Source organism: Paroedura picta, chromosome 6, assembly GCF_049243985.1.
Source record: "Paroedura picta isolate Pp20150507F chromosome 6, Ppicta_v3.0, whole genome shotgun sequence".
Lineage (NCBI taxonomy): Eukaryota > Metazoa > Chordata > Lepidosauria > Squamata > Gekkonidae > Paroedura > Paroedura picta.
The window spans coordinates 27,039,466-27,066,918 of NC_135374.1; the positions used below are offsets into that span (position 1 = coordinate 27,039,466).

At 39.6% G+C, this 27,453-nt stretch overlaps 1 protein-coding gene across 5 annotated transcripts in view; it reads right to left on the bottom strand.

Moving 5' to 3' along the window:
* Nucleotides 1-27,453, bottom strand: part of DCLK1 (doublecortin like kinase 1) — a 260,706-nt gene that overhangs the window by 11,582 nt on the left and 221,671 nt on the right. For 4 of the 5 annotated variants that reach the window (XM_077341856.1, XM_077341855.1, XM_077341857.1 and 1 more), the window contains 5 exons: nt 24,423-24,556; nt 23,637-23,714; nt 23,052-23,148; nt 20,296-20,376; nt 17,679-17,792 (listed from right to left, as the gene is read on the bottom strand). In XM_077341856.1, the coding sequence (XP_077197971.1) occupies nt 17,679-17,792; nt 20,296-20,376; nt 23,052-23,148; nt 23,637-23,714; nt 24,423-24,556 (504 nt within the window). Of the gene's footprint in view, nt 1-10,188; nt 10,263-17,678; nt 17,793-20,295; nt 20,377-23,051; nt 23,149-23,636; nt 23,715-24,422; nt 24,557-27,453 lie in introns of all 5 variants that reach the window. The other variant, XM_077341858.1, reaches the window with a different exon arrangement.

Sequence of the window (27,453 nt, forward strand, 5' to 3'; positions counted from 1 at the left end):
ATTCTACATCAAAGGATTTATCATTTTCTCTTGGGACACACACAACTGTTTCTCTTTGGGAAAATGTACTCGGTTTACTATGATCCTTAGAGAATAGAGATGTATTTAAAGACTGGGTATTTTTGAGATCAAGATGAAAACAAAATCCATCAGGTTAGGGCAGAATAGCATTATAGCAATCCATGCTCTAAAATAATGCAATCAGAGCTCAAAAATGATGTAATAAGGCAGAAAAGATGGACAGCAAATGGATTCAGTTAGGTTAAATTGCTCCACTAATAGTTTTATAGCTAGAATATTTAAAGCAGTAATACAAAGTGGTAATATAAGTTCATCTTCAACCGTTTTGGTTTTCCAAAGGACCTTTGTTTACTACTGCTTCTTTGTTAAAGGAACAACCAATTTTAGAAAAGCTAGCACATTGCTTACCCTTAAGAACAAACTTTATGATTATATTTTAATATAAAGCAGAAGCCATTCCAGATCATATTCACATTACAAATCTAGCGTTTACAGTATATAATTCTCTGTAACAAATGGAGAGAATGGCATCCATTACCATTCTATGACATACAGATTTGCATTTTAAAATATTTTTATGCTTGAAAGGAATTTGACTCACATCACTTTGTTTTTATATTAATCCCAGATTCACAACCCCCCTCATCCCTCAACATTAAAGTCGGCTTTAAAATACGAAGATTGCAACTCCAACCTTCAATTGCATTCTACTTGTACAAAATTCAGCTGTGCTGATTCAGCTTGGACAATGTGTGTTCAGAACATAGCTTTCACTAGTTGCCTGTACAACAGCACATGCAAGCAGATCCAGGCTGAAAACAGCTGAAAAGATCTCGCACGAAATACTGATCACCAAAACTTTAATCCTATATTTCCCCCAACCATGTGGCTGTCTCTATTGTTTAAAGCATGAGTGGACATGAAATCACTGATGTTGGACTGGAGAAAACAACTGGATTATGCAACTAGCTACTATAGATAGCTTTAAAGGGACAGAGTGGACAGATTCATCTAGGGAAAGTCTATCAGTGGCTACTAGCCATGTTCATTAAAAGGAACCTCCATAACCAACAACAGTAAACCTATGAATCCCAGTGCCAGGAAACCACATCAGGAGGAAGGCCTTGGCCTCCATGTACTGCTTGACAGACCTATAGAAGAACTGATAGGCTATTATATGGTGGACTAGATACATTGGTCTGATTTTATGCAGTACAGGGGTGGTCAGGACTAGTGGTATAATGGGATGGTGGAAATTAGCTCAATGGAAACCACTATTATTGAGAAGCATTTACTCTGAGCATTTACCTAAGTTAAATTAGAGTGAAACAATGTCTCCAGAATAAAATCAGAAGATTGACCAAATCTATTATCTGCCAAGAAAGGCTGTAGTGTGCAAAAGTGGGGCATTTTGTAAATGCTAAGAATGTGCATTTTTATTTAACCTGCACTTGCTCCAAGGAATTTAGAGCTGTTTATGAGGAAGGATCCTGTCTTCTGTTTTAGTCTCTTAACCATCTCATGGATAGGCTATGCTGAGAAAGTCTTATTAAAGATGATCCAGTGGATTTCCAGGCTGGGTGAGTCTAATACTCTAACCACTGCACCACACTAACAACCCATGTCCTGATGGTCACCGCTGATTCTCAGCCACATTTGTTATGTTTCTTTACATAAAGTACCAGCATGGTGTAGTGAGTGAATGTGACATCCACAAGAATCTTACCTCAAGACATTAATAAAAATCACCTAGCATTAGCTTTGAATGCTTAATTTCATAGTACAGTTATGAAGAACAAGAAGGGAATGAGGGCACATACCTATTTCCTTGAAATTATATCTAGGTACTAATCCAGGGTACTTTTTAAATAATGTTTGAACTGAAGTAAAAAGCAGCTTTTCTATAAGGATGCTGCCTTGATGCACCAATGGTGCCAGTACACCATTCTGTTAGCAGGATTGTAACATCTGATTGTCCAACCAAGATGCTCACTGGTGACTGTTTTAGGTTTTCAAATGGATTCTACTTTACGTTACTTGTAGAAGGTTATATATAACGTACAGCGAAGAGTCACGGCTCAGTAATCTCTTGAGGTCATTACTACATTATGGCGTGAGGGGGATTTTTCAGCTGAAGGTGAACAGGAATATGCCTATTTGGATATCTCAAAGTTAAAATTATACAAGAAGTTACCTATTTTGGGTCATTTCTCCTGAAATTCAAGGTTTAATGAAGATTTATCTTCTGGAATTTCTGGATTGTTTCAGAGAGGCACAGGATTGGAGAGGTAAAGATAAGACTATATCCAGGGAAACAGCTGCTGATCCTTTGGGAAGAGAGGTGGTGACTAACAGCTGATGGTCAGAAAGACCTGGCCTCCACCCAGGACCTTTAAATTTTAAAAGGGAAAGGACTGAACTGGACCTGGGCTTACTATCCTGGCTTTGTTTCTGCTGGAGGCTTCTCTCCACTTCTGGAATTGGAGGCAGTAGAGTCCGCCTTCTCAGCCAGAAATTGAGGCTTGGCTGTTGCACTGGCTGTTTTCTCCCTTACCATGAGGATTTTTTTTTGTTAGCAATTGAATAGTGTCATATTAATATAATAGTATAGTAATATGTCTAACAGTTTCTCTGAATTCCCATCTTTCATTTTTTAAAAAAGCTCCTGCCATTGTGGAGTGGGGATACCATTCTACCTGGGGATCTCCTGGTTTTAAAGTCCATCTCCAGGCAACAGAGATCAGTTCCCCTAGGTAAAATGGCTGCTTTGGAGGGTAGAATCCATAGTAGTATACTCTTGCTAAATGCATAGTGGGTTAGATCCTCCAACTCCTTCTGCCAAGCCTGCACACGATGAAGAAAGAGTTCCTTCAACAGACTAAGTCTTTATTCATGGCAGAGTGGAGATACTTTTCCTGTTGGGTGATGACATGGTAGAATGAAGTCATAGGATCTTAGAGGGTATGATTAAATCCTGTTTTATCTTATTTCTATATTAACTGTGAATATTTTAAATATCCACAATCATATTGATTCATTCCACCTTTATTAGTACCTTTGTTGATAACCTTACTATACCAAAGTGATGGATCACTAATCAATGGAAATATTACCAGCAGATAGAAAGATCTTAGAGGTAGAAAGAGACTGACTCCTAGTTCCCTTTCTTCTTGTCAGAGGGGTTTAATTACTAAAATTTCTACAACCTTCAAAACCATTTGTGATCTGGGCCATGCATATCTAAGGGACTGCCTGGAGAGAGCTGCGATCAGCCAGTGTCTTCTGACTGAGAGTCCCTGGGCCCAGTGAAGTACACTTGGCCTCAACCTGGGCCAGGGCTTTCTTAACCCTGACCCCCACTTAGTGGAATGAGCTCCAAGATAAAATTAGGGTTCTGATGGATCTCACCGAGTTTTGCAGCACTTGCAAAACCCTTCTACCATGCTCACAGCAGAAATGCTACCTGGCGAGGCCTTACTTATCTGCCCTCACCCCTTCCAAACATGGGTATATTAAACCTGGTTAAATTTGGTTGTGAATAGAATGTGTATTTAAATGATTTTAGTGCTTAATTACTGAATTATTGTTTTATTGTTATAGTACTATGTCAATTTACATGTTAAATTGTCCTAGCTTAAGAAGAGCAGAATAGAAAGAAATGTGCTTCATCAGTAAGTAACCACAGCCATTTTGTGTGTATCTGGGATTTAGGGAACTAAAATATACTTGAAATCCCAGGACTGGGCCCAAACAGTTCTCATTTTTAAATTTTTATTTTTTTCTTTCTATACCACCCTTCTCAAGGAAGGAAGGAAGGAAGGAAGGAAGGAAGGAAGGAAGGAAGGAAGGAAGGAAGGAAGGAAGGATAGAGGGATGCTAGGATGTAGTAAAGCTCAACATTCAGAATGGGATAAAATGAAGACCTGCTTGTAAGATACTAGCATATTATTATGAACTTTCCCCACCTTTCTTCCTTTCTTCTTTCCAGCATATTCAGCAAGATTGCTGCATAATCTCTTTTTCTATTATGATTCTGAATCACATTCAGAAACCACCAATCACTGCATGGTGGTAATTATCACAATAGGTTATGCAGCTGTAATTACATAACATAATCCACATTTGTTTAGAAAATTATGGAAATGCATTTTTCAGTAACCACTGAACCAGTAGCAACTCAAGTCATGATAGTTCCACCCAAGCTGTGTTAGATGCTCTGTACTAACTTTCAGACTCTGTGGTTGCAAAAGCTCAGAATAAGATGGTTCAGTTCTTGGAGAACTGATCTAAATCAGGAAGAAGAGGGAACAGCAATGGGCAAAGGAACTGTGGGTACAAACAGGAAATTGTGAACAATAATCTGATGCTTTCATGCAGCTCTGGCAGGGGCTCATGGGAATTGTAGTCCATGGACATCTGGAGGACCACAGGTTGCCTAACCCTGCCCTAGGGCCTATGGAGTTTTCCCAGTTCTTGATCACAGTGCAAGTTCTGCTTAGACATCATTGCGGTGCTGACAGAAATAATAAGAAAAAGGAACCACCAAACTCTGCCTCCTCCTTTTAAAAAATCCTCTATTAAACTAGCCAGGACAGGATGTGAATACTCAAAACATATCTAGGCTCTAGCTTACCAAATGAAGCTCCTCACAATTTTGCGGTTCTGTCAGGTCTTCCAAACCTCAGATGTACAGTAGATTTACAGTAGATGAAAAGCAAAATGGGGAAAATTGCCTCTTACGACTGCTTTAGCACTTTATTGGTTCAAGATTTTAGTAGATTCATGATCATACAAACATAATCAAGAAACAGTTGAACTCCCAGACTACCTAAAAGCCAGTGGAGTGGGGAACTGAATAGCTGCAGTGGCAAGGTGCCTGGCCAGGTCAAAAGAAGCTCTTATTGAATCACTTCACACTTAGCAAACACTTTGCAAACAAAAAAATAGAATAAAACAGGCTTACATGAAAGCTTATACAAGTAAGCAGCTATACACGCACACTTCACTATGCTATTCTTGGGGAAAATAAGACAATTTTAAGGTCAGTGAGAAAGGAATGGGGTGAGATGTCATCATTTCACCAGTGAAGTTGTGGGTATTATCTATAGGTGTTCACAATAATCCTAACGGGCAGAATTCCTATCCTATCACTATTGGGAATGTCAATAACTGTATCACCACTTAGGCATCGGCTCAAGACACAAGTATAAGACTGACACAAGTATACTGGCCCTGTGTGCACACTCTGCAGTTTACCCCCAATGTATAATGTCCTGCAGCTTTTGATATTAGATCTTGGATCCAGCAGTTGGATCATTATCCAATTAAAATACGGGGAGATGGCATGGCGTCAGAGTCTTGGGGAAAGGCCCTCAGCCCTAGTAGATGCAGAGGTGCAGCAGACTATATAGTAAGGCAAACTAAACACAAGATGGTAAATTAAACCAAGCAATTTTGAAGAGGTAGTTGCAGGTCTGAGTAGCAGTGAAGGCAGCTGCTTCTCTTTTACTGCATTCTCTGCTGATTAGATGGTGAACAGTCTACTATGACTGGCTTTATTTGGAGTTGTTTAGTGCCTACTTTGATTATTTCTCTTACTGCCTTCCTAATACAATTCCACAGTTCTGTTCTAACTTAGGCACCTCTGTTACAGCAGTGTTAGAGGTTTCAGAGATCCATTCTTGTTGCAAGTGAATAGCTCTATTTTAAAAATGTATATGGTGCCTCAATGGGAACATCTAACACAGCATACAGAATGTTGTATATTTTCACATTACTGTTCGAAACTGGATGTTATCTGTTGTCGGCTTGCTTTCAAGTGAAGCCAAATAAAAGAGCCAGCTTGGTGTAGCGGTTAGGAGTGTGGATGTCTAATCTGGTGAGCTGGGTTTGATTCCGCGCTCCCCCACATGCAGCCAGCTGGGTGACCTTGGGCTCACTACAGCACTGATAAAGCTGTAATATCAGGGCGTTCTCAGCCTCACCCACCTCACAGGGTGTCTGTTGTGGGGAGAGGAAAGGGAAGGTGACTGTAAGCCACTTTGAGACTCCTTCGGATAGAGAAAAGCAGCATATAAGAACCAACTCTTCTTCTTCTACAAGGCAAATCATACAAGGCAAATTAATTCCCTTCACTGACCCGTCTCTGATGTGCTATGGTCAGTGGCACTTCCCCCTCCTGCCTTTTTTTCACTGTGTGATCTACCACAGAGGGTTTTTTGGAAGGTTCTATGTTGAGCGCTATAGCACTAAGCCAGTATAGTACTTCAGAGCTATAGCAGCACCGTTGAGATGCCTTGACTCCAATGACTCAATTTCTATGCTCCTTTTAAAATTGATTTTATTGTTTTGTCTGAGTTTTTAATATTTTTTATAAACAGTGGGTGTTCTCATTTTAATTATACTTGTAAGCCTACTTAAGCATATTTTCAATATACCTTTAGCAGAATTGTTTGTTGTGCTACCGGATGCTAGTTTAAGGCTTCTTCCAGAACTGGTTGAATTGCTAGCAAAAGCATCACGTAAAACTGATTTAACAAGAGACTGAGTAGGGCAGAAGAAAATGAATGTGAGCAAAAGAGGGCAGAATGGCTTTATAACTTGATTGTAGATTATTCAGTTCCAAGGATTTAAATGTAACTTACACCCCCACATACACGCACGCACACTGAGCAGAGCAGTTCACATCTTGAGCAGAATATAACTATGGTAATCTTAAAATGGGCAGTGCAAGACTCACTGGCTTATCTGGCTTTCATTAAATATTATGCAAGATCAGTGAACAGAACTTGCTGCAAATAATGTCTACAAATAATGTCTACAAATGTCTTCATTTGGCTGCAATATTTTTCTCAAATGACTGCAATGAGGCTATCAAAAACAACGTGACATTACGATTAAGATGTGAAATATGCTAAGAGTAAGGATGTTCAAGTGAATGCACACTTGCTAAGTGAGGTGTGGCAAATATATCGTGAAAGGTGACAAAAAATCCTGTCAGATTTATCTGAGATTTTTCCTTGTTATCTCTTGTCCTTTTACTCCTATTTAGGACCAAACTAAATATAAGATTTATACATGATCATCAATTTATTCTAAAGTGGGGGCGAGCTGGGAGCATTTTTTATTTTACGCAGAACCTCTCTGGCTGTTCTCTGTTGCTTTTAATATTGTTCTTTCACACCAGAAAGACCTTCTTGTGAGGAATTAATTTATAACCTACATGATGGCACTCGTATGTTTTGTTCTGTGCACACATACTTGGAAACGCCACACAGTAATAGCCTAAAAGATTTGAATTGTACTATTTGTGTTTTTATTTTATAATAGTTGTGCATACAAGTGTGCCACAAGGAAACTACCACTGGGCACAGCTTACCAGCTATAGAAAATGGTATGTAAATGACATACAAACCCAACATATAAAATCATTTTGTTGCTTCCATGCTAGATGTAGATTATATGTTTATTATTTCATGAATGTCCCTTTTGTACTAGTTCTGCAATATTCTGTACCAGTCCTTATAGATAGATGGATTATTTTCTTGACACATGTAGTGATTGCTTTCTCCTAACTTTGTTTGGTGCCAGCATGGTGTAGCAGTTAAGAGTAGTAGCTTCTAATCTGGTGAGCTGGGTTTGATTCTGCATTCCTCCACATGCAGCCAGCTGGGCGACCTTGGGCTCATCACTGCCCTGATAGTGCAGTTCTCACAGAGCATTCCTGTCAGAGCTCTCTCAGCCCCATCTACCTCACAGGTTGTCTTTTGTGGGGAGAGGAAGGAAAGGTGATTATAAGCCACTTTGAGACTCCTTCGGGTAGAGAAAAGGAGGGTATAAAAAAACCCTCTTCTTCTTACCTCCTCTTCCTCTACTTTTTCAGATTCCTGAAGGGAGCATGTATAGATTTTCATATCTATTCATATCACATCAATTCACATCTAAACCTGTATCTGGTCTATATTTCAAATACATGTGTGATTTCATTTACACTAACATCTTTCTTTTGCAGTAAACCAAAACAGAACAAAAGTCACTTTTATGTGTTCACCATGCTACCTTTCTTCAAGACTGAGGTACAGTTATCAGCCATGGACCCCAAATTTCCATATGGATTTCTTCCCAAATTCTGGATTTCTGCTTGGCAACACATAGGTTGGGGAAGGGAAAAAAGGACCCCTGAACTGAAAGTTGCAACCAATGGTATATGCTACAATTCCTGTTATTAAATTTAGAAATTAAATCTAAAATAAACTGATAGTCTGGAGGAGTACAATCCATGGCAAAACAAAATTACAAAACAGTAGCAGGAAACATACTCTCATAAACACTTGTCAAAGTTATATGTTCATTAGTAAGCTTGTCCTACCATCATGAAAAATCCATCATTAAGCCCCAGCATCAGAAAAGAAAAAATGCACCTCTACTCTTGAATGATTTGGTCTATTAAGATATCATTTACTCTTTTGACTTAGGGGTAGTCAAACTGCGGCCCTCCAGATGCCCATGGACTACAATTCCCACGAGCCCTTGCCAGCATTCGCTGGCAGGGGTTCATGGGAACTGTAGTCCATGGACATCTGGAGGGCCGCAGTTTGACTACCCCCGACTTAGTACAATGATGTTGTTTAAGAATATTGCATACTTGAAGAATAGTCTAAATCTATTTTGATGGCAAATGAAAAGAAGCATTTGATAATTTTGGTAATACTGTGAAGGTGGCAGTTTTAGACGGGGTATTAACAAGTATCCTTTGCAACCCATAGGGAGAAAAAAGAGTTTTCTGCCTCGAGCCTTCCAGAAAACGGAACTATCCACTTTTGGGCACATGTGCTTGTGCCCAATGAAAATTCAGGTTAAAGAAGGTCCTAAAATATGGGATCACGGGGGTGACACTTTTAAAACCATCTGAGAGTAAACAAAATCTTTCATCCATTCAAGCACCCCCTTCAAAGACCAAGAAAGAACTCCTGGATAAGTACTGTTGGAATAGCTGTTTCTTCTGGCATGGTCTATTGCAGTCTCATCCGTGCATTTAGTGAGATTAGGTGAAGGGAGATTTCTATTTTACTGTCCATGCTTGCGATGACTGCTGCCACTATTATGCTAATGAAGCTGAAATTTGCAAGAGTTTTTTTTTTTTTATGTACAGCACTGAAAGCTTATTCTTTAAGTGAAATGCATTTTTCCGGATTTGACAGTCTTCAATCAAGACCCTTTTCATCTCCCCTTTTGCTTTAAATAAATCGCAACTTCAATGATTATCAGAAATACTCAAATATATTAAATGGTTGCTGCATAAAAATCTCATCACTAAGTGATGGTGTATGCCAAGGCAGCTTGACATCTGTTCCCTTAACAAAATGTAATTGTTATAAAGAAAAGATTGCCATTTAACCACAGCACCCTTCCCCCCCTCCAGTTAACATAAAAGCCAAAATCACAATCCTATCAACATTCCACATTGTAGGATAATACCAAGGAGAGAGGAGTAGAGTCATGCATTTAAAGAAAAATCTATTGCTCATTTTTCAAAAAAGGGTGGGGGGGGTAACAAAAATGTGCATACTTTGAAAATGCAAGCTTACCAACACACTTAACAATGCATTATATTTCATTTTGCTGGGGAAAAGCTTCTAAGTGCTACGTTATGCCAATGCATTGTTCAATCGACACGGTAAGAATTGTGCTTGGGGTGGGGATTTAAAATGACAGTATATAGTAATAATTCAATATTTCATTTAGAAAAGAAAAATAAACAAACACACACACACATTGATACCAATATCCTGTTGCCATCTCACGTGTCTCAGACAGAGGAGCACAGGATAGCGGATGCCTTTAAAACCATAAACGCAAAAGAAAATGCTGCTTGAGTGTATCCATTAGATTTTTTTTCTATATACACTGTCCTTTTAACTAGAGGGATAAATTGATACTGAGCATGTGCAATGAAGAGAAAGCTTGCAATGTCAGTGTAAATAATGGGTGAAGAAAGGGAATGAGGGGGTGTGGCATCTCAATCAAGATTAAAATGAAACTGATAAAAGCAGCATATGGACTGGAGAACAAATAAAAAAATGTTTATTCACTGAAGGAACTGGTTAATGGAGACTGCCAGCACGTTGCCATGGAAACACTGACTGTTGCCGCTGTACCATTTCATACCTTATCCAATACATTCCTGGTTGTTGGTAGTAGTCCAAAGACCCTGATCTCTTGATGGTAAACCCGTGGTCCAGCTGAGCAGAGAGAAACGGGGCAACTCAGTGGATCAACATTGTGCTAGAGAATTAAGACCTCCAGACCAAAACTGTTCCTTATTTAGTGCATATTTATTGATCACACAAGGTCCTTTATCTAACCCCCTAGGAAACAAACAAAAAAAATCTATACACTGAAAACAAGAAAACGTACAAATGATAGAGAAGAAATTAAACCTAAATGTCTATCTGGCTAAATGAGAATCCCATTCAATTTAAACTGAGATACAGATTACTTGCTGCAGGACTCATCTAGTTCAACCCTGGAAAAACAGCTTGTTTGCGAAGACAGAAAAGTAGAGTTACACACAATTCCCTCCCACTCCTGTTTTTGCAATAAAGGGAGTGGTCAAATGATTTTATATATAATCAATCCCCAGAGCCAGAACAGATCACTCCATTATTATACTTCAACTTCTGTGCAATTGTGAAAGTGCACAAAAATGAACAGAAGAATCACATTTTGCTATCCCCATCAGACTTTAACCATTCAAGCTTTCAGTTTTAAAACAACTTCAGTCTTGGTAACAATGGCTGCTTAGGAGTTGCGGATAACTGTGTATTACTCTGCCATACATATCAAGCATAAAATAAGTAAAACAAAGTTGCACTGAAAAATCATTGCTAACTTGTACCCAAATTCAATCCAGTAACAGAATGTTTTAGAGAAAAATACGTTGCCATCTATGTGACTCAGTAAGAAGCACATATTCGGTATAGCTTGGCAGTTGCAGCAAAATGGGAATAGTAACAAAAGGGTGTTATTTTTCTAACCTTTCCCCAGTATATTGACATGTGGCTGAGGCACCACTTAACAGGTAATTAAATGCTATTTTAGTACAGAATGTCCTTTAGAGAAAGAAAAAGAGAGAAAAGGGGCAGGCTGTGGAGTTTAATATTGAAGAATGCTACAACATTTACATACAGAGCTATAAAAGCAAAAGGTGTGTGTGTGTGTTAATTTCCCCCCATGGTCAGAATCATGGTGCAGTGCATAAAGCCAGAGATTCACAATTTAAACTGAGGTATCTGAAGCCAGTTATTTACTTATTGTATGTCACGTGTTGACTCTGAATCCACAGGAGCCAAAGTAAAAGGTTTCCATTTGTTTTGTTTCATCAACACATATTTTGTCCTTAAAATATAAATAAAGAAGCCCATATGATTGAATGTTTCCTGCTGAAAAATAGGAGTAGGCTGCATTTTCCCTTAAGTCCAAACAGCCTGATCTGCTATTGCCATCTACTGGCTGACCAGCATAGTGCAGGTGTAAAACAACCACAGCCAACCTTCTCAATGGTTTCTAATCAAAATATTAAATTGCTGTTTTTAAATTTCGTATTGTTTTATTGCAGATGATAATTTAGATGATAATCACTCTGCTTGAAGCAAGCTACAGATGAAAATAACTAATGCATGGAACCAAATTGTATGCGAGGGGTGAGAGCTTCTTCAAAACAAGCTCGGTTAGTTATAAGTGCTGCCATTCACAAGCCTCTGAAGGTTGCATGCTAAGGGGAAATTCACACATCCAAGTGGTTTCTATCTGAACATGATCCTTCTCAACTGTGCCTATCTGTATGAGGCATTTTATGTGCACTATGGCAGTTCAGGTACTCCTGCTTGCCCTTTTCCACGAAAGAAGGGCTTTTGGGAGAATCCAAGGCCAAATCAAAAGCTGTCCACTCCACAGTTATCCACATGAAATAGGATTGGGAAAGATGATAGGGACCTAGATAGGTCCTGGGCATATGTGAGCCCTTAGCTATGTTAATATGATTGACTGGATTTCAGATATGAACACAGCTTCGGACTCTGCTCCTGAACAGCATTTCTTGTACACATTTGGTGCCCAAGAGTGCTCTGTACCCAAAGAGACAAGAGTACACATAGAACATCTGTAAATTAGAGTGAAGAAAAGGCAGAGTCCAGCTTATGCAGACTAAGCTGGGCCTAGAACTGAACCTTTGTGGTGTGGCCTCGTGTTGAGGGTTTCCCTGGATTATGACTTGTTTTTTAGGCTCCAGAGAGACTCTGCACACCCAAAGAATCGATTGGCTTCCTCCCCTTTTCAGGTCAGGTTGGGAATTTGCCAGGGAAAAAGTGATAGCTGAAGTCTATCTAGTGCCTGGCTTCTAACTCCTCCTCACTCCACATCTGTGGTAATGACTGTGATAATTAGTTCTACTGAAGCCAGTAGGACATTATCTTAACTAATGTCTACTATGACTGGACCATGAAACAACTGAAATGCAAATATATTGGTGGCTCATACTCTGGGGATAGCATAATCTTTGCTTGTAGCCACTGTAAAATGTCACCTAACGTTTTTATCTTGTATTTCTATGGTTATGTTTTAATAATCCATCCTTTCCCACTTTCCCTCAGTTCTCAGACTTAGCCCCCAAACTAGGCCAGTGACCAAGTCAGCCTACAAACTCAATAAAAGTTATATCTTCTCTATCCACACGGTCCTGATATAAATCACCACCAACGTTTTCCCTGTTTCTTTCCATCAAGATACACCAGGACCTTTTCTGCACTAGAAATCCATAAGGGACGAGCACTGGGCCAGGCTAGATTCCTGGTGCAGAAAAGGTCTAAGATACCTCACTTAGCACTCATAGCACAAACATAAATTAACCCATGCTTAGCCAATATACTGAATTTTGCTGAATAGCATATTTTTGAGGAAGGGTATTTGTATTGGTCCAGAATAATGACATTGTATTAGAACTCTTTCAAGACATCTGTGTCCAGTTAAGACATAATTACCGGCTTTCCTCTTTAGCGACCAGAGACCCTACCAGGCAGCAGCCAAGCTGCTACTTTGAAACATTCAAAGAAAAACAGTGACAAACTGAGAATGTCTATTTATAGAATTGAAGCGATTGCTTGTATTTTTAAAAGCAACATTCTTCAGGATTTAGAGTTTCAACAATCTAAACTGCATTCAACGATACCACTGACTCTATTTTCTTAGAAAATTTCTACTCCATCACTGAATTAAAGCACTGCTCTGTTTGTAAAACAACAACTATACGTTACACAAAAGTAAATATCAGCCGGGCTAGAGCGGCAGTTGTTTTGCATAAAAGCCATACTTCGCCCAATTATTTGAAATGTAAATGAATACATTTGCCAAAGGAACTTAAAACTAGTGCTGATAATGCACACTATACATGCAAAATAAACATTGGTGAAGTGCTAAATCCTTAAACATCACCTTCAAGGGCACTCAGAGTTTGTCACTGTTACTTCTCAAAAATGTTTCAGACTGCCACACAGCATTCAAGGACTATATGGGCAACACATTAAAATGTCAGTCGTCCTTCACTTTGAAGGGATAATCCACACTGGACAGGATTTTGTTATGTGTGAAACAGCCCTTTCTCTTTAATGTAAGAGTGGCATAAATGCACAATACAATCCTAAACAGATTACATCTTTCTTAGCCAGTTCACTTCAATGGACTTAGAAAGGTATAAGCCTGTTTAGAATTGCACTGGAAAGGAGCTGAGCTCCTCCACCGAGACTTCCACCATGAATTTCAACAGTGGTGACGGCTTTGCACAAGGGAAAAAGGAAACAAAACTTTCCCCTCCCTAAAGAGAACAGGGAAGTTTCACAGGAGCATTCTAGAGTGCCCAAAGAGCTCCAGATAGATCGCAATGACTGTGGTCAAAGGCTATTTATGTCCAGAGGGCTTCTAGGTAAATCTGACCACATGAGGCTGGATCCAGATAAACAGTTCTGTGAGCACAAATGCCTCCTCCCACGCAATCTGATTTCCCCATCTTATAGTAGCACAACATTTCCCCAGAAATCCTCTTCCTGGGAGCTACTCTTTCCTTTGTGAACAGGATTTCTGGGGGCATTTGGGGCTCCCATGAGAGGCCCTGCCCAGAAAATCTCACTCTGCAGGTCGGAGTTCCTTAAGTCCACAGAAATGTCTAGTCTGGATCCAAACCATGGAGAGGTTTTTCCTTGAGGAAATAACAATGGAAAAAGCCTTAATTTAAAACACACACATAAACAACCTCCTGTAGAATCAGATCAAGGCAAGGACCCATCTAGTCCAGCATAAGAGTGGCAGCTTCGAATCTGGTGAGTTGGGTTTGATTCCCTGCTCCTCCACATGCAGTCAACTGGGTGACCTTGGGCTGGTCACTGCCCTGATAGTACCGTGCTCACACAGCAGTCCTGTCAGAATTCTCTCAGCCTCACCTAACTCACAGGATGTCTGTTGTGGGGAGAGGAAAATGAAGGTAAAATAAGCCACTTTGAGACTCCTTTGAGCAGTGAAAAGCGGGGTATAAAAACCAACTCTTCTTCTTTTAATTCTCCCTCCACAATAAATAAATAAATAGATACATAAATCACATCATCATAACAGCAGCCTCTCTGTGAAAGGTTTGAAATTAAATAGAATAGCCAATTCAATTCTATGTTTTTAAATTTTAAATTGAAAGCTGTATTGGACTGCAATAGAGGAGCTAGATTTGACCTCAGTAGTATTTTAGGAACCAATTTTCACATTATAAGCTTTTGGGAGTCAAAGCTCCCTTCATCAGATAATTTGAAGGGAACTTTGTCTTGAAAGTTCTATATTCCAAGAATCCTGTTTATCTTTAAGGTGCTTCTGGACTTCAGTCATCCTTTTAAAGAAATACTGTTACATGCAGATGCTCTTCAAAATCTGTATCATCTGTATTCTGGATTCAGCATCTGCTCAGCAGTGCACCATATGCAAAAAAATTGTTTTAATACAAAAGGGGGTCCAATTATGCTCTAGGGGCATCTTAACACTAAATCAGGCCACCTGTAGAATATTACATCCTATTACAAATTTACTACACTATTTTAAGCCTCAAATCAATTCTATTTAGCATTGCATTTTAATTTTAGCAACCAGTCTTGCTGAACGTGCATTGAAATGCAAAGGTAATCTTTTGATTTTGTTGCATTTTTGCATTAGGTTGTGTATTGTACAGTACAGAACAGGTGAGAGCTTTATATTTATTAGTAGTCGTGTGCCTATTAGATTGATTGCATTACAGATCAAGATAAAAGCAGGACAGAAATGTGCTTTTGGTATTTTAGAAAAATTAATAAAAACAGCAGGACTTCTGTTCACATTTGTAACAACTCAAATATTTGGGGAGACTAAAATGCAAAGCTCCAGCAAGATGCTAGCATTCAGTAGATATAATATGAAGCAAATTCCAGTGCGGAGATCTGCATATTGCATTATGTTTTTCCCATTTTGGAGGGTGGGTGGTTTTTGAGTGAGAAACTTCATGGCAGTGTCTTTTCTCATGTGCAACACCTTCAGTGCCGAAGAAATAGATTTCCAGTGCAACTGATGCAAATTAAAATGAAAGTAAACACAATAAAGGAGGCAAAGGATGGGTGCAAAAGCATTTTGAACAGCTCTTAAAGCTATGAAACCCCTTCATGTAGCGAACTTGAGCAGTACTTCTCATGGACAAGCGTGCTGGCAGTCCAATTGAAAAGGTTTTCAGCTGGGCAGTTGAGGAACACAACCTGGTATTTCGTATGAAGAATGCAGATAATGGGATGCTTTCAAGTTGTGGAAGAGCGACTGTAGCTTTTGTTGTTTAAAAATCAAAACAAAAAAAAATGCTGACTGTATGTTTGCTGATGACATAAAAAAGACAAAGCTTAAGGAAAGCGTGTATTTTGATTTTAAAAGTTAAAGAAATAAAATACATGAGAGAGAGAAAGAGAGAGAAAAAGAGAGATGGGAGGGGGACGAACAGCTTGAAATGGGAAACGCTCGCAATGCTAAATAACTCTGGAGCAAGCTTCCCAGCTTGTGGCACAGGCAGCCTATGCTGGTAGAAGAGAATTGACTTCATGCGGACTTAAATCCATGGCTGAAAGGGCTGCCTTGAAACTGGGGGAAGAACAGGAACAGGCCACAAATGCATTTACACCACCTGCAATGTACTGAAGCTAAGGAGCAAACACAGATTATTTGGATGTGGAAATGGTTATGTCCAACGCATTTATTCTAGAGGCTCCTTCTGGAACATGATTCACATGCACATTTATGAACAAAAGCTTACACGCAGGCAGACATAAAGGAGACGATGCACACAGGGTTAAAAAAAGGCTGCCAAATGATTTTAGCAGAGACTCTTGGGGGGGGGGGGCGGCAGAAGGAAACCGATAAATGCTAATCTTTTACTATTACTAGCTTTGATGCATTGGCCATGCACAACCGAAAGGGAACTCAGCTTCTCCATATCTCCCCCCCCCCTCCAATGTTCAAACACAAAGCTAGTCTATAGCTTCAGCATGCTAGAAAATTTGTTTGGAGCCCTCTTTAAAATTTAGGCTGATTTAATTCCTGCCTGAAGGATAGCAGTTTGCCAGATTTCGACAGGAGTAACACGCAGGCTGAATAAAACACACATGGTGCAGCTGTGCCTTCAAATGGCAAAGGCAAGGCATCACAGCTTGCTTTGGTGTACTTAGTCAAGAGGAAATCCATATTTAGACCTTTTAAAATGTCACGGTTACCGACTATGCCAGAATGAGCAGCAGATTAGGTCTAAGTCACAACCCATCTCTGATTTGGCCTTGAGCTGAGCTGGTTGCACAGCTGCTGCATGGACACGGAGTGTTTTTTACATGCCAAAGCTTGGAGGGGCACCTTGCAGTGGCAAACATTTGCTAGGCTATGCAGCATTTTAGTATCAGCAAGTGCAAGCAGCAGATGCCATGACTTGTCCTATATCATGGCCCTTCTGTCTTTTAGTTATAAAGTAACTGTCCTTCTAATTAGGGCCTTCTCTACCTTCTATGGAGCAGACTACAATGGCCAAATTTAGGACAAAGATGTTACAGGAAACAAATGTTCATATGCCTAAATGATATCTCTCTAAGTGTAGGTTGGACTTAGTGTATCAAGGGATTGCATTTTCGGTAAGACATAAGAATAGGCACCTTGACTTGCATAAATTGGGCTAGTCCAACTGTGTTAGATCTTGAGAGCTAAGCAAGGTCAGCAAGGTCAGTTAATACTTGGATGGGAGACCAGCAAGGAAGGCTGGGTTTGTTATACATAATTAGCCAATGGCAAACCACCTATGAGTCTCTCTTGCGTCGACCAACTCTATGGGGTCACCAGAAGCAGGCTATGACCTGACAGCAAAAAAGGAAAAAAAGGAAAAAAGAAAAAAAAGAATATGCATAAAGACTTACAGAGGTGGCTGATGGTAAATCAACTAGAAAATACATTGATGGAATGACAGAAGATTTATTGCATTAAAGATTAAACTGTTCAATCGTTCGAGGAACCTCCTTAACACAGATTATTTTATGTACAACAGCAAAATATATCGGCAGTGTATTGCAGATGCTTACTGCTATAACGGAGACACCAGCAGCAGTGCTGTTGGGCTTAGGGCCTGTGTTGAAATGCTTTTTAATCTTTCCAGCTACTGACAGTTGATGCTCGTTCTCTGGAAGGCCATCATCCTGCAAAGCAAAACAAGCAGCTATCAGGCACCAACTCTGCAAGTCCTTGAAAAACAATTCTGAAGGTACTCTCCCATATACAATGTTTTAACCAGTGGGATCTTTTTTTAAAAAGGTGGAGGCTTTAATAAGTGGGATCTTTTTTTAATAGTAGTGTAGAAACTCTGCCTGACCTGGATAGTCCAGGCTAGCCCAAATTTGTGAAACTAAGCGGGGCTGCCCCAGGTTGGTATTTGGAAGGGAGACCACCAGGAACACCAAGGTTGTAATACAAAGATAGGCAATGGCCAACTACCTCTGAATATCTCTTGCCATGAAAACCCTACAATCAGTGCAGAAACTGTAGCTTTGTGAATCTATATCTTACATCCTACAGATTATTCACAATATTTCTGCTATCACTAACTGATTGGCTAAGGCAGGGGTAGTCAACCTGTGGTCCTCCAGATGTCCATGGACTACAATTCCCATGAGCTCCTGCCAGCATTTTCAGGCAGGGGCTCATGGGAACTGTAGTCCATGGACATCTGGAGGACCACAGGTTGACTACCCCTGGGCTAAGGGTTTCTGGTTGGAATCCAACCTGAAACAACTGAAGCATTAGGACAGCTAGATGACTATTCCACTTTTGTACAGTATATTAAGCTTACTAGCCTTCTAGTTTATTCAGTATGTCTGAAGTTGAAATAGACATAGCCTAAAACCTGCATACACTGGAAGAAAAAAAAGAATTACATAACCTACTTAATTGTTCGCTTTGTATAACATAAAAATGGCTTTAAGAAAAGGTTGTTACCTTATCCGTAGCTGTTATTAAAACTGCTACCTTGAAGATTTGTCCAAAGGTATAATTATTCACACCTAAATGCATACTTGCAAACAGGTACTCTTTGCACTGGCATTGGAAGTGGAAAACGGCCTTGCAGAATTCTAATACATTCATGATTTGATAGAGTGTGAATATGTTATGAGGCAAATTAGATAAGAATGGAGTTGTAGTCAGCTCTGACAAATACACTGCCACCTATGCTCTCAACAAGGTAGTAAGATTTAACATGGAATTACTGTGAACCTTAAATTTAGCTATGTGGCTAATTTGATGCTGTGTACAACAATAAGACCGTTTATGCACAAGGAATCTGCCTCTGTACAACCTCTGGTTGCTGGCAGGCTTTAGAGCCCCCTCCACATGATATCATCTGCATCATGAGGCTGTCCAGGGGCTGGCTCGATTTCTGGTCAGATTTGCCTCGAGATGTGGGAAATTGCCAAAACTGGATCTGCCACCTCCTATTGCGTTTCTCATCAGGGAGCAACCAGGGGCATGGAGAGGGGGAAATCCAATAGTCTCTAGTGTCCCATTCGTGTTTTCTGGTGGGGAGGGAAATGAACAGAGAAAGGGGGGCACATGATGAAGCAGCTCTCTCCCAATCAGCAAGACATCTGTGAACTTTGTTTTTAAGCCCACTGTTTACACAAAATCACTTTTTGGGGTCCAGTTACCATTTCCAGCCTCTCACGAACTTGCCCAGACATAAATAAAGTCTAAAACACCACTAATCCCCAAAATAGGGGGGGGGATGCTGTATTGTTCTGGCATTTCTCCGTATCAATGTAGAAGTGTTAATTTTTTATTGAAAATGCTTCTGTGTTGTGGTATTACTGCATAGCAGTGCGGAAGTACCTTTAAAATATTAATTTGGGGACTTGAGGGGAAGAAAGTTTGAGTCTGTGAAAGAACTGCTGTGCTGTGATTGGTGTCTTGCTGTGACTGACAAGCCAAGGAGTGGGGGGAGAAGTTTGGCTTGTTTTCCCTTGCAGCCTCGTCAGGAGGCAAAAAGCTGCCACAAGGCAGAGGGAAAATGTGGGAGGAGTCTCCCGTGAGGAGTTGTGCAAACAAATGGCTTACAAACGTGCATTTGCAAATAGGAGGTAGTGCGAGGTTTGCACGCCATGCAAAAATGGTCCAAATCTAAAGTGAGGAAGATCAGTTCTCCTGTTTCCCTGTCTATGACTGTTGCAGTTCAATTCTGGCATTGCTATTCTTTGTATTTATAGTAAGGGTACCGATTTCATGTTTGATGGAATTGATCCAATGGTTGCTGGCAAGACCTTATCCAGTCTTTGAATGGTACACTAAATTCTTTCTTGATGAAATAAGTGAAAGAGATAAAACAAACCTTTATAAGGCAACAGCCAGAGTATGACTTGAGAAAACTGTGCATTGAACACAGGCAATTCCTTCATTTCATGCCTAAGACTAGGAAATGACAAAACTCCAGGAAGCTAGTAACGCATTCCAGCGATATCAACATAGCCATTTCTGGATGCATACCTCGGGTATTTTTCAGAATCTAAGCAAAGAAGTGTATTGTTGAACACTGACCAATCTGTGGCCAATATTTAAATGTGTTCATTCCAAGAGGCATTTCAAAGGTTTGACCAATGAAGGACTAAAAACGTGCAATGCTAAAATGAAAGTGTCAGCTCTTTATTTACTTACATTAACCCATGGGTGTTCGAGGACTTGCAAAGCTGAGAATCGCTGATCTAGATCTACCTGAAGCATCATAGTGATAAGTTCCTGTGAAATGAGAAGTTTAGATGGAATTTAAAGTTCATTCTATCCAGATATCATTTGTGAACATTTGCACAAAAAAGGTTTCTTTTTGGAAAATAAACAAAGCGAAATGTTCAAGCCTTCTCGTGAACCCAGGAGCCCATAGCCTACAATGATGTGAAGAGACTATAGTGTAGTGCTGAGACATAACAAAGTGAAGAAATTCTTAGGTAATGTTACTAATAAAAAGGGGAATTGTCTTCCAACTTATAAAAATATCAGCGTTTCTGGTCCTCCCAGAATTTTTGCATGAATAGTACAAATATTTTAAAATGTTAACACTCAGTTACAATTATTTATTCCCTATTTTTCTTTCTTCTTAGCAATGTATTATTGCATGCCTCACAGTCTTGGAACGTTTATGATAACAGGATGATCACAGAGCAAACAAATCTACGCATCTATTTCTGCGCTCTTTTCTATATTGTGAGTCTCTGCTTCAGAAGCTACTTTGAAGAAAAAGCAAGGTTAAGTAAGGACATGCATTTGCCAGTGCTGTTGAAAGTTCATTCAAGATATTTAAACTTTATTGGTATTATTTGAAATACAGAGAAAATAACATTCCTAAATAGGTTTTATAACTAGGGAATGTATCTTATATTGTACCAGCAAAAAGTGCTGGTAGAAGCAGCTCTTTTTTGTATTTTTCTTCCCCCAACAGCTGTTTGTGCACTTCAAAAAGGTAATGCTGGGCAATGCTTGTGAAATAAGGTAATACAGGTGGGCTGCAATGAGGAGGAGGAAATTAGTATTTGAAAGGTTGTCATTTGGAGGAGGGCAGGATGCTGTTCCCATTGGCTGCAGAGGAAAGGACATGCAGTAATGGGTTTAAACTACAAGATATAGGCCAGATATCAGGAAAAAGTTTTTCACAGTCAGAGTAGTTCAGCAGTGGAATAGGCTGCCTAAGGAGGTGGTGAGCTCCCCCTCACTGGCAGTCTTCAAGCAAAGGTTGGATGCACACTTTTCTTGGATGCTTTAGGATGCTTAGGGCTGATCCTGCATTGAGCAGGGGGTTGGACTAGATGGCCTGTATGGCCCCTTCCAACTCTATGACTCTATGATTCTATGATTCTATGATTAGTCCTCTGACCTTTAATGCCAGTGTCAGTCAAAGACTTCTTGAATGGGTAAAACGCATACACAGGATCTATTTCTATACATAAACATGGTGCATATCTCTAAGGATTATTTCCCATATTAGTCAAAATACATCCTTGTTAATTTGATTAGCTCATATGCTGAAGATTCCAAATTCCACTAAAACTTCTATTTCAAATGTTATAAATGTTGTAAAAATTCAACGTGTCACATTTCAACTTTCAGCTAAGTGTATACATGTATACCCTTAAACACTGATAGTTTCAAGAAAAAAATATTGTAAAAACCACAAAAAAATCAATCTGAAATGCTGTCCATGTGACTTGCCCTTTGTATAAATGTTAAAATGCTCCTCCAAGGAATCTTAGCATTACAGCACTAGAAGGAGCCAAGGATCCTAACTTTCTACTTGTAACAGCCACATTTATAGATTCATGCAATAAGTCAGTTCATATAGGAACTCTACATGGTGCATGTTAGAATCATGGGATTACAGAGTTGGAAGGGACCACACTGGCCATCTAGTCCAACCCCCTGCTCAATGCAGGATCAGCCCAAAGCATCAAGGATAAGTATCTGTCCAGCCACTGCCCGAAGACTGCCAGTGAGGAGGAGCTTACCACCTCCTTAGGCAACCCATTTCACTGCTGAACTACTCTGACTAAACTTCAGCCATGAAAACACAAATTGATACTTTACTTACAAATTCCAAACAAGAAATTATAGCTGAACTATGTCCCAAATGCCACTCATGAGAATAATTTTTTTTAAACTCTTTTATGCTCAAATACTGGCAATGTAATGCTTTGCTATGTGAATTCAAAGGCATGAGGATCATGTCAGTGTGATTCTATTAAACTATGAAGAGATGCTCCATCGATGACTAACAAATGGACTTTGTCTACCAAGAAACAATAATAATTTTCATTCCTAACCCAGACTTTAAAGCATGATCTTCTCAGTTCTGGAGATTCTTCAAAAAATCAAAATAAATGAAATGTACTTTCGCTACAGTTTCCAACAACTCCCTGTGCTGAAAAGCTATTATTTATCAGATAAAAATCTGGCAAGTATGGATGGAGTGAAAATGGTAGGATTTTCTTATAGTTTATATAATTTATCAATACCAATGAAAGAAGCTTACATGAGTTCTCATGTGGTTTCGCGCTTTCTACATAGGGTTGCCAACCCCTATGTAGGAGGGTAGACAGGTGTAGGCTACTGTTGTGAATGATGTCACTTACAGCATGAGCATGAAGTGACAACGTATTGGCAACGTTGTAGTGATAGTCTGGTATTTTGGTCAACACTATGGCAGAATTCATTTCCGCCCCAAATACCAGAGTGATGCTATGACATGGCTGATATGATGACAGTACATGCTGGAAGTGGCATCATCATGTCACTGCCGAGGTAGCTTGGGTTTCCCTCCCACTTCTAATGGAATATATAGGTATATTCCAGATTTGCACATTCAGAAGAGACATGGGGGGATTCTGGATAAATCAGTAAGTCCCATACAAATTTTGTAAATCTACCTTTGCTGAGTCAGAAACATTATCCCAGTATGGAGATGGGAAGTCTACTTGTCCCATCAATATCTGATCAAAGAGAACCTCCTGGTCTTCTCCACTCCTGCAGAACAAAGAAAGAAAACCATCATCTGCTATCACTGATCGCAATGTTAACACAAAAACAAAACAGTGAAATAGTACACTTCTGTTGTTAAATCAAGCCATCTATGACACTGTTCTTTATTTGTATGTCTTTCTCATTCCACGCTCTGAGTCGGCAATCATTAAAATTAAAAAGAGGCCTTCATCAAACAGCCTTCTTTGTCTTGAAATTTGCAAGTCTTTACCCTACTTTCAAAAAACCCATGTTTGTTTTACATTTGACAGAATTCTGAAATGATTTAACATGATATTTAAGTCCTGAGAAGGCAACCTTTCTGGCAACCTTTCTGGCCTTTGGTATACTCATCTTCTGCAATGAAGTTTAGGTGGATTAAATTTCATCTCGTAGTGGGAAGAAAATAGCCTGCATTATACACAACAAGACATGGGCCACTGACAAAGCCAAGAAGCATTCTTAAGAGATGAATAGTGGAGCAAATCCCATACCCACGGAATGGAGGAAACCCACACAGCAGGATATAAGTGATCACTCCAGCTGCCCAGATGTCCACCTTCAGGCCATATCTAAAAGCAACACAAGAATATGGATTGGCTATTTCTATTGCACAGGACAAAAGCATAAATAAATTTCAAATATTTCTTAAATAATAGATTGGAATTTTTTGTAGCATATGGGGATACTTGAAGAAACGAGAAATACAGAAACTAAATTCAAGATACCGAAATCCAAGTGCAGCATGATTAACACGTGAATGGGGACACATAACTGAGGTGGGACTAAAGTCAAGGTTTCTTAACAGACATGTAGTTAATTTAGTTAACTTCCAAAACTATTCACTAAGCTTTTAACAGCAAATGAAATTGTACAAGTATGTATGATAATATTCTACATAGTTTTTTAAACCTCAACCTATTTTATTTTAGTTCTAGAAAAATGCATCAAACCAGAACACAAATAAATAAAATTATTGAGCCTCCTACTCTCCTGCACAACACACAACCTCTGACTGCTCTCAAGGAGACCTCGGGGCCTATGCTTCTCTTTTATTCATGCACACAGCAGCACAGCAAGCACAAATGAAGGAAGAAGGGAAATACTCAGTAGAGAATGGGCAGCTGTAATTAATGCAACCTTAAAGACCTTATACATATTTAATTGTTGCACTGGCCCTATTTTCTAAGAGAGTTACTGAGATTTAATTAGCCAAGTGCTAATGTAATAATCCATTTCATCTTTCACATTTAAATGGCCCCTTTTTATTATGGTCTTACCCAGTTTCTGCAATGATTTCTGGAGCTACGTAGGTAGGTGTCCCACAGACAGTGTAAAGAGGTCCATCGACTATTGTTGCCAGTCCAAAATCTCCCAGCTTCAGGGACTTGCTCCCATCTTGGTGTTCGTAAACCTAAAAAAGGGTTAACCTTCCAATTTATTACCTTGTTTTTGTCAGAAACTTCCTGTTCCTAACTGATGATTACTTACTGATCGTAAGCTTGGAACCCAAACTCCCCTATGAAGCCCAGTATGGTATACTGATTAGTGTTGGCCTAAGATCTTGGAGGGCCAGGTTCATACACTCTTAGTCTAACCTACTTGTAGGGATACAATGGAGGAGAGAAGATTATAAGCATATAATCTTCAGAAGTCAGACAAGGAGAAAGAAATGGGAGATCAAGAAATGGACAAGGGAAGGGAGGGAAGAAATGGGAGGAAAGAGCTAGAAAGAGATAGAGCTAAAAGAGAGGAAGTCAAGAGATAAAAAGTTCATGAGCATGCACAAGTCAGTTTTTGAGAGTGACAGGTAAGAAATCAAAGAAAGAAAGAAAGAAAGAAAGAAAGAAAGAAAGAAAGAAAGAAAGAAAGAAAGAAAGAAATGCATAGGACACTTGCAAAACAGACTAAAAGTACAGGTAGTCTCTTTATTTTATATTTATTCATTAATTTAATTTATTAATGTGCTAGCTTTCCAGTTTCTTGCTCCTAGTTGAGCAATTGGGGTAATGTGTCATAATTTACCAGCCAAAACATTGGATTCAAATACTAGTTTAAAACTACCGTGTCAATAAGAAGTTGCTGCCTTTAATACATGTACAGGCATCAGCTGTGACCAGGGTCCCACAGCACAAGTTTTATTTTTAAGGAAGCAACCCTAGAGATCCAGTGGCTAAATTATGAAAAGAAAATGGCTAGAGGTCTTAACATGGAAAAAACCAAAAGAGTTTGTGAGAAGTTCCCTTTAAAAATAATGGGTGGGGGAGTTGCTTCTGTTGACAGGACAATTAATCATCGACTAAACAGTAGCTAACTTATTTTGTGTGAATGTGAGACACAGTATTTTAAAGGGAAAAGAACCCTGCAAGAGTTGTCTAGAGCTGTTACAGAGCCAAAAAAAAATGAACACAAAACATGGAGATGGTGCACTTGGTCGTCTGACACAACGCCACTTCAGCCTGATGTGGAAGGTGTAAAAGACTATGCTGGAGCACTGCTTCTGATGAACAGGGATATTCTGATAGGAGGGAGAGGAGGAGATAATTTCAGCCACTTGATGACCTGCATTTTGAAATAATACAGTGCAAGGACAGGTATCATTTTAACCCCATGCCCCCCCCCCACAAAAATGCAGTTTGGTTCTTAGAATGCTCTTGAATTGAATTATTTTAAGAATAGTTTAAGTAGACAAAGATATCTCCTCAGGGGAAATGATCTGTGTGATTCAGAAATCACTTGTAACTTTCGGAGATCTCCAGGCACCACCTGGAGTTTGGCAATCTTAACAGGACCTGAGAATATATTTTCCCAGGGTTGGAAATGACTTTCAGGGCAAAGGGAAACCTGGGAAGAAAGCAATTCTTCTACAGGCTATGCACAGTCCTTAGAATAATAGAATAATAGAGTTGGAAGGGATCTCATGGGTCATTGTATTGGATTCAGGTATAGCAGCTCTTGGCAAGGGATGCCAGCCTCCAGGTGGGACCTGGGTATCCCCTGGAATTACTGCTGATCTCCAGACTACAGAGATCGGTTTCCCTGGATAAAATGGCTGCTTTGGATGGTAGACTTTGTGGCATTGGAGACAGTCCTCTCCTTCTTAAATATCTGGATCCCTTTGCTTGCAACAGCTTTCCTTCAGCCATTTTCTGCTAGCAGAGCTCTGAGAAGAAATTCTGAGAAGGGGAAAATGGAAGAAATCAATGTGGGAATTCAGCAGATTCTGCTCTTCCCCCTATTTCTTTTCTATTGTGTGTGAATCCAACCAGGCCACCGCAGGGTAGACAGATGAGCAGAAAACCACTATGTCCTCCTGAGTCCTCCTCCGGTTAGTTAATTTATATATATATAATTCAATTCCCCCAACTGGAGTGACCCAAATGTGGCTCTGGAGTAACCCTGGGGTTACTAGTAACTTTGGATGAGAATGACCAGGACCGCTTACACACTGCCCCCACAAATCGGGGGCGGATGATGCACACTGGGCCAAATGCTCCCCCATGTAGGTGCAGGAAGAGGTGGGGCAACCTGCTATGACTTAAACAGCCTGCAGCCCGGCATGAAACCTCCGGTGCATAAACGGTCCATGTTAGACTATCTCCATGAAGCAGAAGTATCTCTTCAGGACAGTTCTAGCATAATCATCTGTCCAAGACTGCCCGTTACAGAAACTGAGGAAAGACCGATTTTAATTTTCTCTGACAAAAGATGCTTGAGGTAGGGAATCGTGCTCCTGCCAGGGTGTTGCATGATTCCATGATGCATTTTCCAAATCCATTATTCTTCATTTCTGTGACTACTGACAGCACAGGAAATAATGTATGGGAATTTTCTTTATAAACAAGTAATACATTCTCCCAGATCTCTAGAATACTGCTTTGCTCATTAAATTGTGACCTGAGCAGCCACCAAAGTAAGTAGTGAGGAAAGAGAGAGAGCATGTCTTGCTTTATGCAGTGAAACCACTGGAAATAAAACAAAGAAAAAAGGTCCCTTCTTCTGAACCAATACACTTTAATTGTATGGAAACAGAAACATATTGTACCCTCACTTATGTATTCAGAGAAGACGTTTTGTATTCAGGGACCTCTTTTCCCCTTGAGCTAGTTTTCAATGAGCTCATGCAACTGGAACTTGTCTTCAGAAACAACTAGCATTCCTACACTCGACACATTGGCTTTGACAGAGCCAAAAAGTAGATGGGTGGGGAGGAGAATATTTAAAAGTGTAATTGCAGCATTATTAAAAACATAGGTTTGTTAAGTACATCTGGTTTATGGAACTTTTAAAAAGTGTTTGCTGAAGTGGCAG